Source organism: Alternaria arbusti (assembly GCF_024043155.1).
Source record: "Alternaria arbusti strain BMP 1465 chromosome Unknown scaffold_7, whole genome shotgun sequence".
NCBI classification, from domain to species: domain Eukaryota; kingdom Fungi; phylum Ascomycota; class Dothideomycetes; order Pleosporales; family Pleosporaceae; genus Alternaria; species Alternaria arbusti.
Genome location: NW_026249947.1, coordinates 1,228,646 through 1,240,552, shown reverse-complemented (window position 1 = coordinate 1,240,552; position 11,907 = coordinate 1,228,646). Strand labels below are relative to the sequence as shown.

Genomic DNA, 11,907 nt, shown 5'->3' with positions numbered 1-11,907 from the left:
TTTGAACAAGCCATCTTGCTCCATGTTCTCAAGGCTAGAAGAGGTCTGGACTATCGTCTTGAACTGCTGGTTGTGATAGAAGTGGTAGACGAACCCAGCGACGGTCATGTGTAGCCTTCTGTTGTATGGTACGCGCGGCCATTGTCGCTCACGAAGGCGGTGGCTAGATTGAGCGCGCGCGAGAGTGTGCGATGATGTGGATATGCTATGTGTTTCCTCCTGACTGGGTTCGCCTTAGTGGTATGGGTGGTCGAAAGCACAACAGTGGAGGCGCTGTGCAAAGTTTCGGGGTAGAAGAGGAGGTACCCGGCTACGAAGTCGGTAGCCCGCTGCGGCGTCTGAACGTGGGTCGATGTAGCGCTTCAGTGGTCGAAGTGTTTGCTGGAAAGCGAAAAGGTGGACGTATACGGGGCTGAATCTGGTGTTTATGGTGAAGGTGTAACTCGGGGTCGGGTTGAGCGAAATGGGAAGAGATCGGGGACCTTGGTTGCGGAGCCAAGCTCTTCGATCGCCCCAGAGCTCGGACAATATTGTGAAAGCCAGTGCTTAGGAAGTGAAATTCAATAGAGTGAATTCCTTTCCTGCCTGTTCCTCTTTGTCCTGCGGGGCTCCATCACGTCTCAGCGCGTGAGGCCTTCGGTCGGGTCTGTCGAAAAAGGCAAGCGGCATGCCGCGTAGCTCGAAAGTCTTGTGGAAGGGTATCAATTTAGCTCTGTGTGGCGTTTACGAGCGGTCCAGGTTTGGTCGAAGATTGACTACACGGTAACCCGGCGACTACCGCAGTCCGAAACCGTGTTGTGGTGTATTCATAGGTAGTCTTGGCTCGAAGCCACAGCTCCTTGAAGTTATCCATGTGATGGTTTCTACCATCAGACTTCCAGTAAACCTACCGTTCAACGCAGCTACTAAGCAAGACGATGCGATGAAGTAGGATACGACGGAGAATATGAAGAATGAAGAAATCAAGATGTGACGCGGGACTTGTGAAGAATCAGGAGACAAACGAAAAAAGGAATAAGAAACGCTGTGCAGACCAATGCACGCCGGTTTGGGGCCGTACGCCTAACCTTCAGAAGCCCTTGCGAAAGTGCATGGCCGTGAACGATAAGGGAAGGTTAGCGCTATACCGTACCTGAAAGAGTTGAACCACATTTTGGGCAGCAGGATGAAGATGTGGTTAAGAAACTTGGTACAAACCTGATAACCTTGGCGAATAAAGCGTCAGGGAAGTACCAAGCTCCTGAGACATCCCGCGTTCCATCATGAAGTCTATTGAGTTCGGGCGTTAGAGGCGGCTTGGGTTGTTGCGTGTCTCAGCTAGCGAGCATAGACCGCTTGGTCAGATATGGGATCCTAGTTTTTGATGTTTCGAAACGTTTATACAAGGAGGCTCATACAAGGAAGAAACTGAACATGCGCGCTGGAGTTTGCATTAGTATTAGAACATGTGTGTATAAAATTCGAAGGCAATGTTGCTTCAGGAGGTCTGTTTCGGGAGTCATACTTTGTCGAGGAGTCGGTGTCCAATCAATTCCTTGAAAGGGGTGGTGTGGTAATTCTCCGAGCGTCTATGCTACGTCACGGTCGAAGGTATCGATGGAGGAACGGCGTTTCTGCGCTGGCTTGTGTATGGATGTAGAGGGGCAAAGAGAAACGAAGAAAGTGCCAGAGTAAAAGATACAGGTCATGCGTACTGCTGTAAGTCAGTGGATTCATTTTCAAGAAAAGTTCCCTGGAATTTAGAGGGTAGTCGCTGATTGTGTGGGAAACGAGATGCAAACACGTGGGCCGTGCGTCATGCATGCCGTTTGCGTCAGTAGCATGGCGCGCCTTCCCTCCTTTCACCAGCAGCCACCATGAGCGCATAGCTGCATCCTCAGCGCAGCCAGGCCATGTAGCCACACTTCACTTCTCTAGCTCTAATTTATAATATCCTCAGACCGATGCCTACATTCCTTACGCCTAGCCCTTACGACCGCCGCCGCCATGCGCATTCCTCTCTTCCGCATCTGGTACTCGACCACGTACACCACCCTTCTCATAATCCTGCTCCTGCTCCTCGCCGTTACGCCCGCCGACACAATATACCAATCGATCAAATCTAAAGAGCTTCAGAAGCTATTTGTCATCGGAGGTGTCTACCTGTTGACCTGCCTAATTGTCCTGTTGATCTACTCGACGCGCATCTACACAAATAGGACTGTGCTTGCGGCGATACCCAAGAGCTATGTGCCGATTGAAGAAGGAGAGGTTGGTAAGGGTGTGCGATGGATGATTGTCAAGCATTTCAAGAGGAGCGCGGTCATTGCATGGGACAGCAGGCCGAGGGATGTTCGCGGCGAGGTCGACGTGGATGAAGAGAAGGGCGAGGAATCACGACCAAACACCGCGGAGAGCAGAAGGGAGAAGCACAAGGCGAACAAGAAGAAAGGCCATCATCACCATCACCATGCGCCGGATGCGACAATCATACCCGTGTCTGCGAACTCGCCGCCTTGGGGCAACGTCTCGCATCCAGGCTGGGCGTCACCTTCGTCGCCTGATCTGCCAAACCTCCAGTACTGGGGCGTCATCTGCGAACTACCGAACCTCATCGAAGCGAAAGCCGTCTCCCTCGCACCGCCCGACCCAGCCCTCGAAGAAAGCGCCCAACAATACCCCGATAACGCGCCGCCTCTCCCAGACGCGCGCATTGTGACCCTCCTCCAGCGCCCACGCGCAATGGGCCTCCGCGAATACCTCGCCCGCCTCGCAGAATTCGGGCTGCTCAACCCACCCTCTCTCGGTGCCACCTTCCTCGCGCAATACGAATACGCCCGCTTCTCCACCGCAAGCCTAACCGAGACACAATTCCGCGACACCATGGCCACTTTCGCAGAGATCCTGAACGGCATGACAGAAGTCGACCCGGCGGTTATCGAAGAAGCACGCGCCCAAGACATCGAGTCTGACACACGCAGTCTTGCGCCCACAGAATCAAGCTCCGAAACGAGCATCTCCTCGCACTCCCATCTCCCCTACCGCACACCCCAACTCGAGCGCCAAGCTTCGCTGTCCTCTTTCAACAGCTCCCTATTATCAGCCGATAGTAATTCGACTACGCATTCCCCGCAAACTGTCCGCACCGCTCCGTCACGCCAACAACAGCGCAGTTCCACTCTCTACGGTACACCGCGTACACCCTCGCAACGCTCGCATGCGGATTCTGGGTCGGAGACAGGCTCTGTCATAGTCCGTGAAAGGCCGCGCAGAAGTCCGAGTACTCTGTTGCCCAATTCGAGCGAGAGTTCGCTGGGAAGTGGAGGCAGTGTGATTCGCCTGCATCCTAACCCCAGTGAGGGGGATTTGCCGTACGAATATACTATTGACGCTGGGTGAAGGGGAGGGGAGGGGAGGCGTGCTGGGAAGCACGTTGATATTCTAAATACATACCTGGGAGGATCGAGTCAGATCCGCGGCAGCATGAGTATTGAGCGCAAGGCTCCAGACGCGAAGACGCGCCCGCGTGAAGAGGGAGAGAGAAAAGGTTACGACAGCGCCAGACTCTTGGGTCAAGGTGAAGACAAGCGCAGGCAGGAGTGGCATTCCGCGCGAAAGCAGTGTTGGCAGTGGGGCAATAAGAACACACACAAAGCTGAACTGCAGACATCAACTCGTATGAGCCAAGCTACGAAGAAGAAGGACAATCAAAGATTCTTGTATATATCATTCACAGCACATAACATTTTACTTATCATACCATCATGTAATCAACGTACATTCAACCCAACCTTGACTTTCATCAAACAATCATACATATAATGTAGTACCGAACCCAAAGTCCAATGTCATACAACATTGTATCGTCTTACTCCGCAACCCAAACAGCAGCCATACCCATACCGGTACCAATACACATACTAGTAACACCCACACTCTTCCCCGTCCTCCTCAACTCCGTAAGCAGCGTACTAACCTGCCTCGCACCCGTCACACCAAGCGGATGCCCAAACGCAATCGCACCACCCTTGGGATTAACCTTCTTAACATCCAGCCCCAACTCATTGATACAGTAGAGACACTGACTAGCAAACGCCTCGTTAATCTCCCAGATATCCACATCCTGCTTATCGAGACCAGTCTTCTCGAGCACAACGGGAATAGCAGCAGCGGGACCCACGCCCATCATGAGCGGCGGGACGCCGACGATGGAGGCTTGAACGAACTTTCCGATGATGGGTTGGTTGAGGCGCTGGGCGGTGCTGCGTTTCATGAGGAGCACGGCGGCGGCGCCGTCGGAGATTTGCGAGGCGTTGCCGGCGTGGATGGATCCGTCTTTTGAGAAGGCGGGGCGGATCTTGCCGAGCGATTCGGCGGTTATGCCTTGTCGGACGCCGTCGTCCTTGGATACGGTGATGGTTTGTTCTTCTTGTGTCTTGGGGTCTGTCCACTTGACCTGGAGAGGTGCGATTTCCTCGTCGAACAGCCCTTGCTTCTGGGCCTCGACGGCTTTCTGGAAGGAGGATGCGGCGAAGGCGTCTTGCTCGGAACGGGGGATGTTCTTCGCTTTGGCCATTTGCTCGGAGAGGACGCCCATGGGGACTTTGCAGTTCGCAGACTCCTTGTGCGACTCGAGGAGTTCGGAGAACTCAGAGACGGCGCCGGGACCGTACTGTGTGCTCATGCTTTCTGCGCCGGCGCCGATGCCGATTTCGATCATGCCGCTCTTGATAGCGTTGGCGATGTCGACGCAGGCTTGCAGGCCGGAGGAGCATTGTCGGTTCAGCGATTTGACGGCTGTGGTTGTTGGGAAGCCGGCGGCGAGGGCAGCGGCGCGGAACTCAGTTGCACCGCCGCCTGGGGCGAGGACGGCGCCGACGGCGATGTCTTCAACGAGGTTGGGGTCGATGCCGGAGCGTTGGAGGAGCGCTTTGTAGGCGCCGTGGAGGAGGTCAGAGGCTTGCGTGTCTTTGAAGCCGCCTTTTCCGCCCTTGGTGAAGGCGGTGCGGAGGGCGCAGGTAATGACAATCTGGGAGATGAGGGTTAGTATGGTATTTCAATGACAGGAATGCGTCTTTAGCTGGAAAGGACATGGAGCTGATCCAACAGTCGCTGTCGCATCGCTCAAAGACAGAATGTGAAACTCACGTCATCAGCCTTCTTCTCCAACAACCCCTTCTTCCCCTTGGAGCCCGCAGCCCCAGGACTCCCACTTCCACCCATGAGATGGCCCTCGACCTGCGTAAGGCGTTCTTGAACTGTACAACCGTCAGCAATCTCATCCTTCATTCACCAACGCCACTTTTTCTACTCTCACCCAACATACCTTTGTTGGGAGCTTGGTTGGCCATATTGAGTAATATCGTCGATATAGAAGCTGTGTGAATGGAAAGCTGGAGAACAAGCTCCGACGTGAAGTATATGAAGCAGCACTACCGTTCGGTCGCGGCAAGCATTAGGTCATTCGCATGCGAATCGCCGAGGTACGTTATGCTTCTGGTTAGCGCGTCTGTGGGGCGCGTCATCCGTTCCGGGGGAAGCTAGCTTTCACATGCTTCCAGGTGTCGACTTTGCGGGCACTTTGGGGTGCTTCACATGTCAGTGTGGGAAGTTTGCTCGTCATGTGCGGTTCTGCGGTGCTGGCTATCGTGTTGCTGATGCTGACGGAAGATGCTTTGTGACACGAAGCAGTGGATGTGTAGGTGTTGAGATGCAGACACGGCATTCGCGAGAGCAGCCATACTCAACAAATCACAATCTATAGTCTCCAGTAATTCAGACGAAGTGGAGTATCAGAATAATATGATAATAATTCATGCGGCCATGTGAAGCCGACGACCCTGAACGCCCTGCTCAAACACACCCATCTAATCATGACAACGTTCCTCTTCACCGCCTCGCCTCATCTTCCTTCCAAGGATTATTCATCATCTGCCTCTCCAACTCATCTACAATGCTTCCACGCTGGGTCTCCTCATAGCCTGGCGGCGGATCCGACGGTGGCTCGAAGCGCTCTTGTTGAGTCCGCGGGCTCGACAGCGGACTCGATGCTTGTGGACTGGACGGCACGGGAGCCGCAACGACAGGACCGCCTACGCCCGCTGTAGAACCGTCCATCGGCGGACTGGGAAGCGGATCCGGTACTCGGGCATGTTGTCTGCTCTCCTCGTATGCCGGTAGGTCTTCCAGATGTACGTTGTTCATGTTCACGCCTCCAACACCTCTGCTTCCATCTTCCACGTCACCGCCGCTCTCCCGCGCCACCTCGACAGCCTGCCGTAACCGCTCCTTTAACCGCTCGAATATGCTCGCAAAGTCGAATGCGCCGCCCTCTTTGAATTCCATGACGAGGTCAAGCTCGGCGTGCTGTGATGGTATGCCGCCGCCTTGGACGGGCTGGATGATGGCTTCCCATTTGTTGGCGCCAAACCAGGGGGCTGTTACGCGGGAATCGGTTACGTTGAGGATGGGGACGGCGAAGGATTGGAGTTGGGGGGTTGGGGCGACGGGGAGGTAGATCATCTGATGGTCACGTTAGTTGGATGCCACATGATGGGGGTAGTATGTACGAACCCGTCTGTTTGTGAGGTATACAACGCCCGACTTGCATTGTTGTGAGTAGGACTCGCTGGGACTACGTTGATGGCTAGTCTGCAGCGAGAGGGTGGTTCGAGGAGGAGACTGGTATAATGTCTGTTCGCCAGGCAGAGGAGTGTACCCGCCATTCTCAGCGAGCATAACCCAACTAGTTTTGCGGTCAGACTTCGACTTCTTCATCTTGTGTGTCTTGAACCCCATGCTGCTCTGCCGAAATGACTATGCCCAAAGCTCCTTGTTACAATCCGCGGGGTAGGAATGCGAGGGGCAACACAAGCACACACGACAAAGCCAGGACAGGACGTTCAGGCAGAGCGGGAAACGGAGCGAGAGAGAAAAAGGAGAGAAGATACTAACTTGACAGACATGCTTGGAAACCGCCTTGCAGCAGACTTGTTCACGGATAAAGCGTGAATAGTTCGCCCACTCCCCAACTGTCAATGCAAGCCAGCCTTCCTTACCGCGAATGCGCTAACTGTGCCTGCGCGTGAAGCGCCCGCCTTGATTGTATCGGCCCGACCGCCGACTGCCTATCAGATCTCGCGTTGCGGTTCCCGCGCAAATGCGAGTGATCGGTTTAGCGTGGTGCGGTGGAGACGAACGGTGGGGTGGCTACGGTCGAGAATTGTCGGCTGGGGCTGGTCTGCCGCGGCGAGCGCGGTTGTCGCGAATGCAAATGTGTGCACTGCGGAGGGCGAGTTATGAACGCTGTATAGAGGGGTAGAGGTGAAGATATGTAGATGTATGTGTCGATATGCGTATGCAGCTCGGATGCGGTAGTTACGTGTTCCGGATGGGCTTTCGGACTGGTGCCTGCAGTATGTAGGCAGGTAATGCAGCTGATGATGATCCCGTGAGACGGGCTTGCGTCACTCGTTGAAGGTGGAACCCAAGCCTGGAAGCATGGCAAACGTAGCGCGATATTGGATCGAGTGCACCGCAGTCATGGGCAAACAACATGCACGTGTTTCATAGATATTGTTCCCACTTGGGTAGGGTATTCCATTCATAGCCGTAGCCCTCGCTGATCAAACGCCATAGTCCGCCGCTACAAATGCTAGTCATGAATCAATGAAACACAGTAATAACCCCAACAGCCCATCGCTGAATACCGAAGATACGAATAGCATTCCACATCATTCGATGAATAGTCTGGATGCCCTGAAGCCCACGTTGACGTTAGGTCACGTACTTTGCGTGTTTCCATCGTGACGTAGGCTCCAGGGTGCTCAGTACTTCCCTTTCTGAACTATTCCTCCCTCTCCGTAACCGTCCATCGCCTCTTAGGCCCATGACTATGCTCGTAAACGTCGTCCAACTTTGGCGGTCCCCAGAGCCCGTTGTTGGCTTTTGGGGCTACCTTGGCGCCCCAGAGACCGCCAGCAGAAGTACTCGGAGCGCTCTGTTTGCGGGTCTGGGCACTAACGAGAGGAGTGGGTTTATCGTTGACTTCTCGCTCTTCTTTCGAATCGAGTTTTGTCAAACGATTGCTCACATCAGACGCGCCGTCCAAGTGTGCGATAGAGTTACTCTTGGATTTGGAGGCAGCTGCGGCAGCGGAAGTCGGCTTTGGCGGCTGTGGATGCTGGTTTGAGAAGTTGAGGACCATGTCGGCTTCTGTGGCGGGTGTGCTTGCGCCTGACCACAATCCGCCTGATGGAGATGCAGCACCGCTTGTCGCACTCTGCGCAAACCTCGAGTTAGATCCCGAGCTCATCGTCCGTCGCACGCCTCCCAGTGAGCTGTTCCAGTTCCTGTACGGCTCGCCAAGTGAGAAGGGGGAATCAAGTGGACTGCTAGTCGTCGATGATCCTGTGAACCTTCGTCGGTACTCCAACGATGGACTTGCTGTGATGGCTGGGGATGATGTTTGTGTCTGCGCGGATGGCGGTTTTGAAGGGTCGACGCCGGGCCGTAGATGGTCGACTGAAGCTGAGAGCTTCATATCGTAGGTATCTGACATGCCGGGGTCTGCTACGGACAGTCTTCGTGTGTGTATTGTGGCTGGTGCGGATGTCTGCCTAGGTTCATCTCTCCGGACTGCCATGGACAGCGACGCCAGACCTATATCCATCAAGACAGGCTGGTTCGTCATGGCGCCGAGCAGCGCATTGCATCCTGCTCCATGAGTAATCAGAATCAGAACCAGCTCTTCCTCCTCATCCGCGGTAGGATCATCGTTGAAGTTGGGGAAGGGGTCGGACTTGGTGTGCGACATAGGCGGTGGCGTCAGGCGCAGCGGTTCCTTAAACATGAAGCCAGGAAACTGGTCCTTTGGAGGCGCTGTGCCGTGGACTCGATACCACTCCATCATGCCCGCAAGGCCTCTCCTGAAGCGCTTGTGCATTGTGCTCCATTCGTCGCCGTACTCGCCGCCGTCGCCCCAGTTCTGTGGTGCACGCATGCTGTCCCATTGGAAGTCTACTTTGACGCAGGCTTCTTGGGCGTGCGCGACGTAGCCTCGTGGTATCGGGTCGGCGGGCGAGACGGAGTAGGAAGGGTGCGGCGGTTCGTAGACGCGGTTGGGTATCGCGGTCGGCTTGGGTGTCTGAGTTGGCATCGCCAGTGGTGCGGTTGCTTCTTTCGATGGTGTTCGTTCCAGACCCAGTGGGCCGGCGTAACTGCTCGAGCGCTCACGAAGCGGCGCAAACTGAGCCAGACTGCTCATAGCAGTGCCAGCTCCTCTACCACCATTTGGTGTGCTAGTCCCTGATTTGTTCCCCATCCAACCTCCCGGGAAGTGGCCCTTGCTGCTGTTCGGGTTTGGCTGTTCTTGTATGTAGTCGCCCCTCCGCAGCAGATCAGCTTTGGCGCCCGCTACCATCATAGTCGAGTTTGGCGGGGCCGTGATGTCGGCGTAGTATTCGGGAGACAGCCATTCGCCCAGGAACGCGTCGATGCGCAGGAGCACCCTCTCAGGGCCTGTGTGAGGCCGCGGCAGTATCTCGAGATTGGGGTCGGCGAGCGGCTCAAAGGTTCGGGGCTGCGACGAGGTCGACTTGGTGCGCGGCGCTTTCGGCGAAGGGACTCCCAGCGAGCCATTGGTCTCTTTCGAGGGAGGTTTCGGGACATTGAGCTGGGGCGTGGTAGGCGAGTGGTATTGTGAGATGCCGGCTGCGACCGCGGTGCTGGTCTGGACGCATCGCAGGAAGGGACTCGAGTGTATGATGATCTTGCGCTTCTTCTTGGGCCGCCCTTGCGCCTTGCCGTCCTTGGAGATGCTCAGCTTGCTAAAGTCGAGGTGGGCGGGGTCGTTGGTGGTCGCGTTCTTCGCGTCTTCTGCCTGCTGGATGTCTCGCTCGTGCAGGAGAGCGGCTATGCGCTGGCCGAGGGCCTTTGCCTGGGACCAGCCGCCGTACGTGAGGGGCGGATCATACGGCGTGGGCGAGGAAAGATGCCATGACTTGTCGGCAGCGTCGAGTCGGGCGCCGTGTCTGGGTGCAAGTTAGCTACAGAAGCGGAATGTGGAGCCGTGAAGGCTGGGTGAGACGGTACCTGGCGACGACTACGACTGCAGGACCCTTCGCCATGCCCCGCTAGAGATGCTTCGCGTGCGTCTGGCGTGCAGCTGTGCGACGGTCGTGTATGCAATGCGCCTCCAATACGAACAAGCAAGTCGGTGGAGAGAGCGATTGTAGAGGCTTGAAAAGAAAGCAAGGCGACAGCTGCGAGGCGTCAAGTGATGCTGCAGACGCTCCAGGGTTCACTATAACTTTGCGACCCTGCAGACGCTATGACACCATCGTCTCTCGCGCTGACAGCTGGAGCGGGCGCTCGAGAGGGGTTGGTCTGGTGTTAGGCTGTTTGTGCTCGACGCCACTCTGCCGCCTGGTGTTTCACTGCTGCATGTCGACTTCTTTCACTACTTTCGCCCACGTGTTGCCTACAAGAGAACGCGTAGGTCAAAACAACAAAAACTTTGTCTCGCCTTCGCATATGTCATCTTGGTCCGGCGGCGGACTTAAGCCGCCGGTGGGGCCGGGAAGAGCCCTGACAGCCCTGGAGCACGCCATCAATTTGCATGTGATCTTGATTCGACTAACACGCCTACTCCAAATAATCTCCCTGCGTCTCCTTGTGTATAACGTCGAACAGCGGTTTCGCACTGAACCACCCAGCTAGCGAGCTTCCAATCGTCTTGTGTGTGTAAACCGCGTCCTCCTCTGTAATCTTCACCGTCTCGCCACCCCGCCCAACCGCCGCTGCGTCCGCCATCAGCTGTGACTGACAGCACTTCTCCATGCTAATGAACCAGAACACTGCCTCCTCTACGCTCTTGCCTACAGTCAGCAGGCCGTGATTTTGGAGCAGCGCAGCCTTCTTGTCGCCTAGACACTTTGCAATGTTCTTGCCCTCTTCCTCGGCCAGTACCACACCGTTGAACGACTCGTAAATGACGTGGTCGTTGTGGAAGGCACATGAGTCTTGTGTTATGGTGTCGAGTTTGCGACCAAGTGCGCAGAATGTGCGACCGTAAATCGAATGCGAGTGTGCTGCGGCGACGACATCGGGGCGGGCAGAATGGACAGCGTGATGGATCATATAAGCTGCCGTGTTCAACAGTCGGCACTCGCCACCATCGATGACCTCGCCCTTTGCATTGACGAGAATGAGGTCCGAGGATTTGATGAGGCTGAAGGCGACACCGAACGGGTTGACCCAGAAAGTCGTAGGGTCCACAGGATCCTAAAGCAATCAGTTTACTGCGCACAGCATGTGCTACACGACTTACTCTCAGTGTGATATGGCCAGCCACTCCCTCATCAAACCCGTACTTTCCAAAGATGCGGAAAGCAGCAGCCAGTCGGCCCTTCAGGTACGCCCGCTCCTTGTACGGGTCGTCAAACTTTGGCGGCTTGGGAAACTTCAACATCTCGATCTTTCCATCCTTCTGGTTCAGACCAGGCTCGTTCGGTGCCACCGTGTTCGCTCTGGTCTCGTCGCCTGCTTGAGGCTCGATTGCTGACGGAGGAGACATGATTGTATTCTTAGATATAGTCGGGTAGATCTGATAGGTAAAGAAGAGCTCCAAACGAAGACGAAGTAGCACGAGTATCGAAACAGCAGTAGAAAGAGCCCTCCGTTACAACGTGCGGCAATAAACAGAAGTCGCGACGGACCAACCTTGGGAACCGCCACCCCTCCTGCAAAGGCAACCACGACCTCGGTCACTACCTCGGAACTACAGACGTAAGCACCCTATCTGCCCAAGTAATCACCTGCGTTATCGGAACGCTTCCGATAGTCACCCATCCGGCGTTTAGCACGTTAATCAACAACGCGTGGTTGGTCGGCGACCGATAACTAGATGCGTGTGCGGGGCGTGATGGG

At 55.4% G+C, this 11,907-nt stretch overlaps 5 protein-coding genes across 5 annotated transcripts; 1 reads left to right on the top strand and 4 right to left on the bottom strand.

Moving 5' to 3' along the window:
• Window positions 1-1,986: 1,986 nt before the first annotated feature.
• On the top strand, window positions 1,987-3,378 carry J4E86_006223 (uncharacterized protein; the record flags this gene model as incomplete). Its single annotated transcript, XM_051446754.1, has 1 exon — window positions 1,987-3,378. The coding sequence occupies one exon, from the start codon at window positions 1,987-1,989 to the stop codon at window positions 3,376-3,378; it is 1,392 nt and encodes a 463-aa protein (XP_051302329.1).
• Window positions 3,379-3,847: 469 nt separating this feature from the next.
• Window positions 3,848-5,330, bottom strand: J4E86_006222 (uncharacterized protein; the record flags this gene model as incomplete). The annotated part of the gene is made up of 3 exons (XM_051446753.1): window positions 3,848-5,008; window positions 5,128-5,237; window positions 5,306-5,330. The coding sequence occupies 3 exons, from the start codon at window positions 5,328-5,330 to the stop codon at window positions 3,848-3,850; spliced, it is 1,296 nt and encodes a 431-aa protein (XP_051302328.1).
• Window positions 5,331-5,868: 538 nt separating this feature from the next.
• J4E86_006221 (uncharacterized protein) lies at window positions 5,869-6,777 on the bottom strand (the record flags this gene model as incomplete). The annotated part of the gene is made up of 2 exons (XM_051446752.1): window positions 5,869-6,501; window positions 6,553-6,777. 2 exons carry the CDS (start codon window positions 6,775-6,777, stop codon window positions 5,869-5,871), a joined length of 858 nt encoding a protein of 285 aa, XP_051302327.1.
• Window positions 6,778-7,825: 1,048 nt separating this feature from the next.
• J4E86_006220 (uncharacterized protein) lies at window positions 7,826-10,106 on the bottom strand (the record flags this gene model as incomplete). The annotated part of the gene is made up of 2 exons (XM_051446751.1): window positions 7,826-10,010; window positions 10,072-10,106. 2 exons carry the CDS (start codon window positions 10,104-10,106, stop codon window positions 7,826-7,828), a joined length of 2,220 nt encoding a protein of 739 aa, XP_051302326.1.
• A 517-nt stretch (window positions 10,107-10,623) lies between these two features.
• On the bottom strand, window positions 10,624-11,554 carry J4E86_006219 (uncharacterized protein; the record flags this gene model as incomplete). Its single annotated transcript, XM_051446750.1, has 2 exons — window positions 10,624-11,262; window positions 11,309-11,554. 2 exons carry the CDS (start codon window positions 11,552-11,554, stop codon window positions 10,624-10,626), a joined length of 885 nt encoding a protein of 294 aa, XP_051302325.1.
• Between the last annotated feature and the right edge of the window lie 353 nt (window positions 11,555-11,907).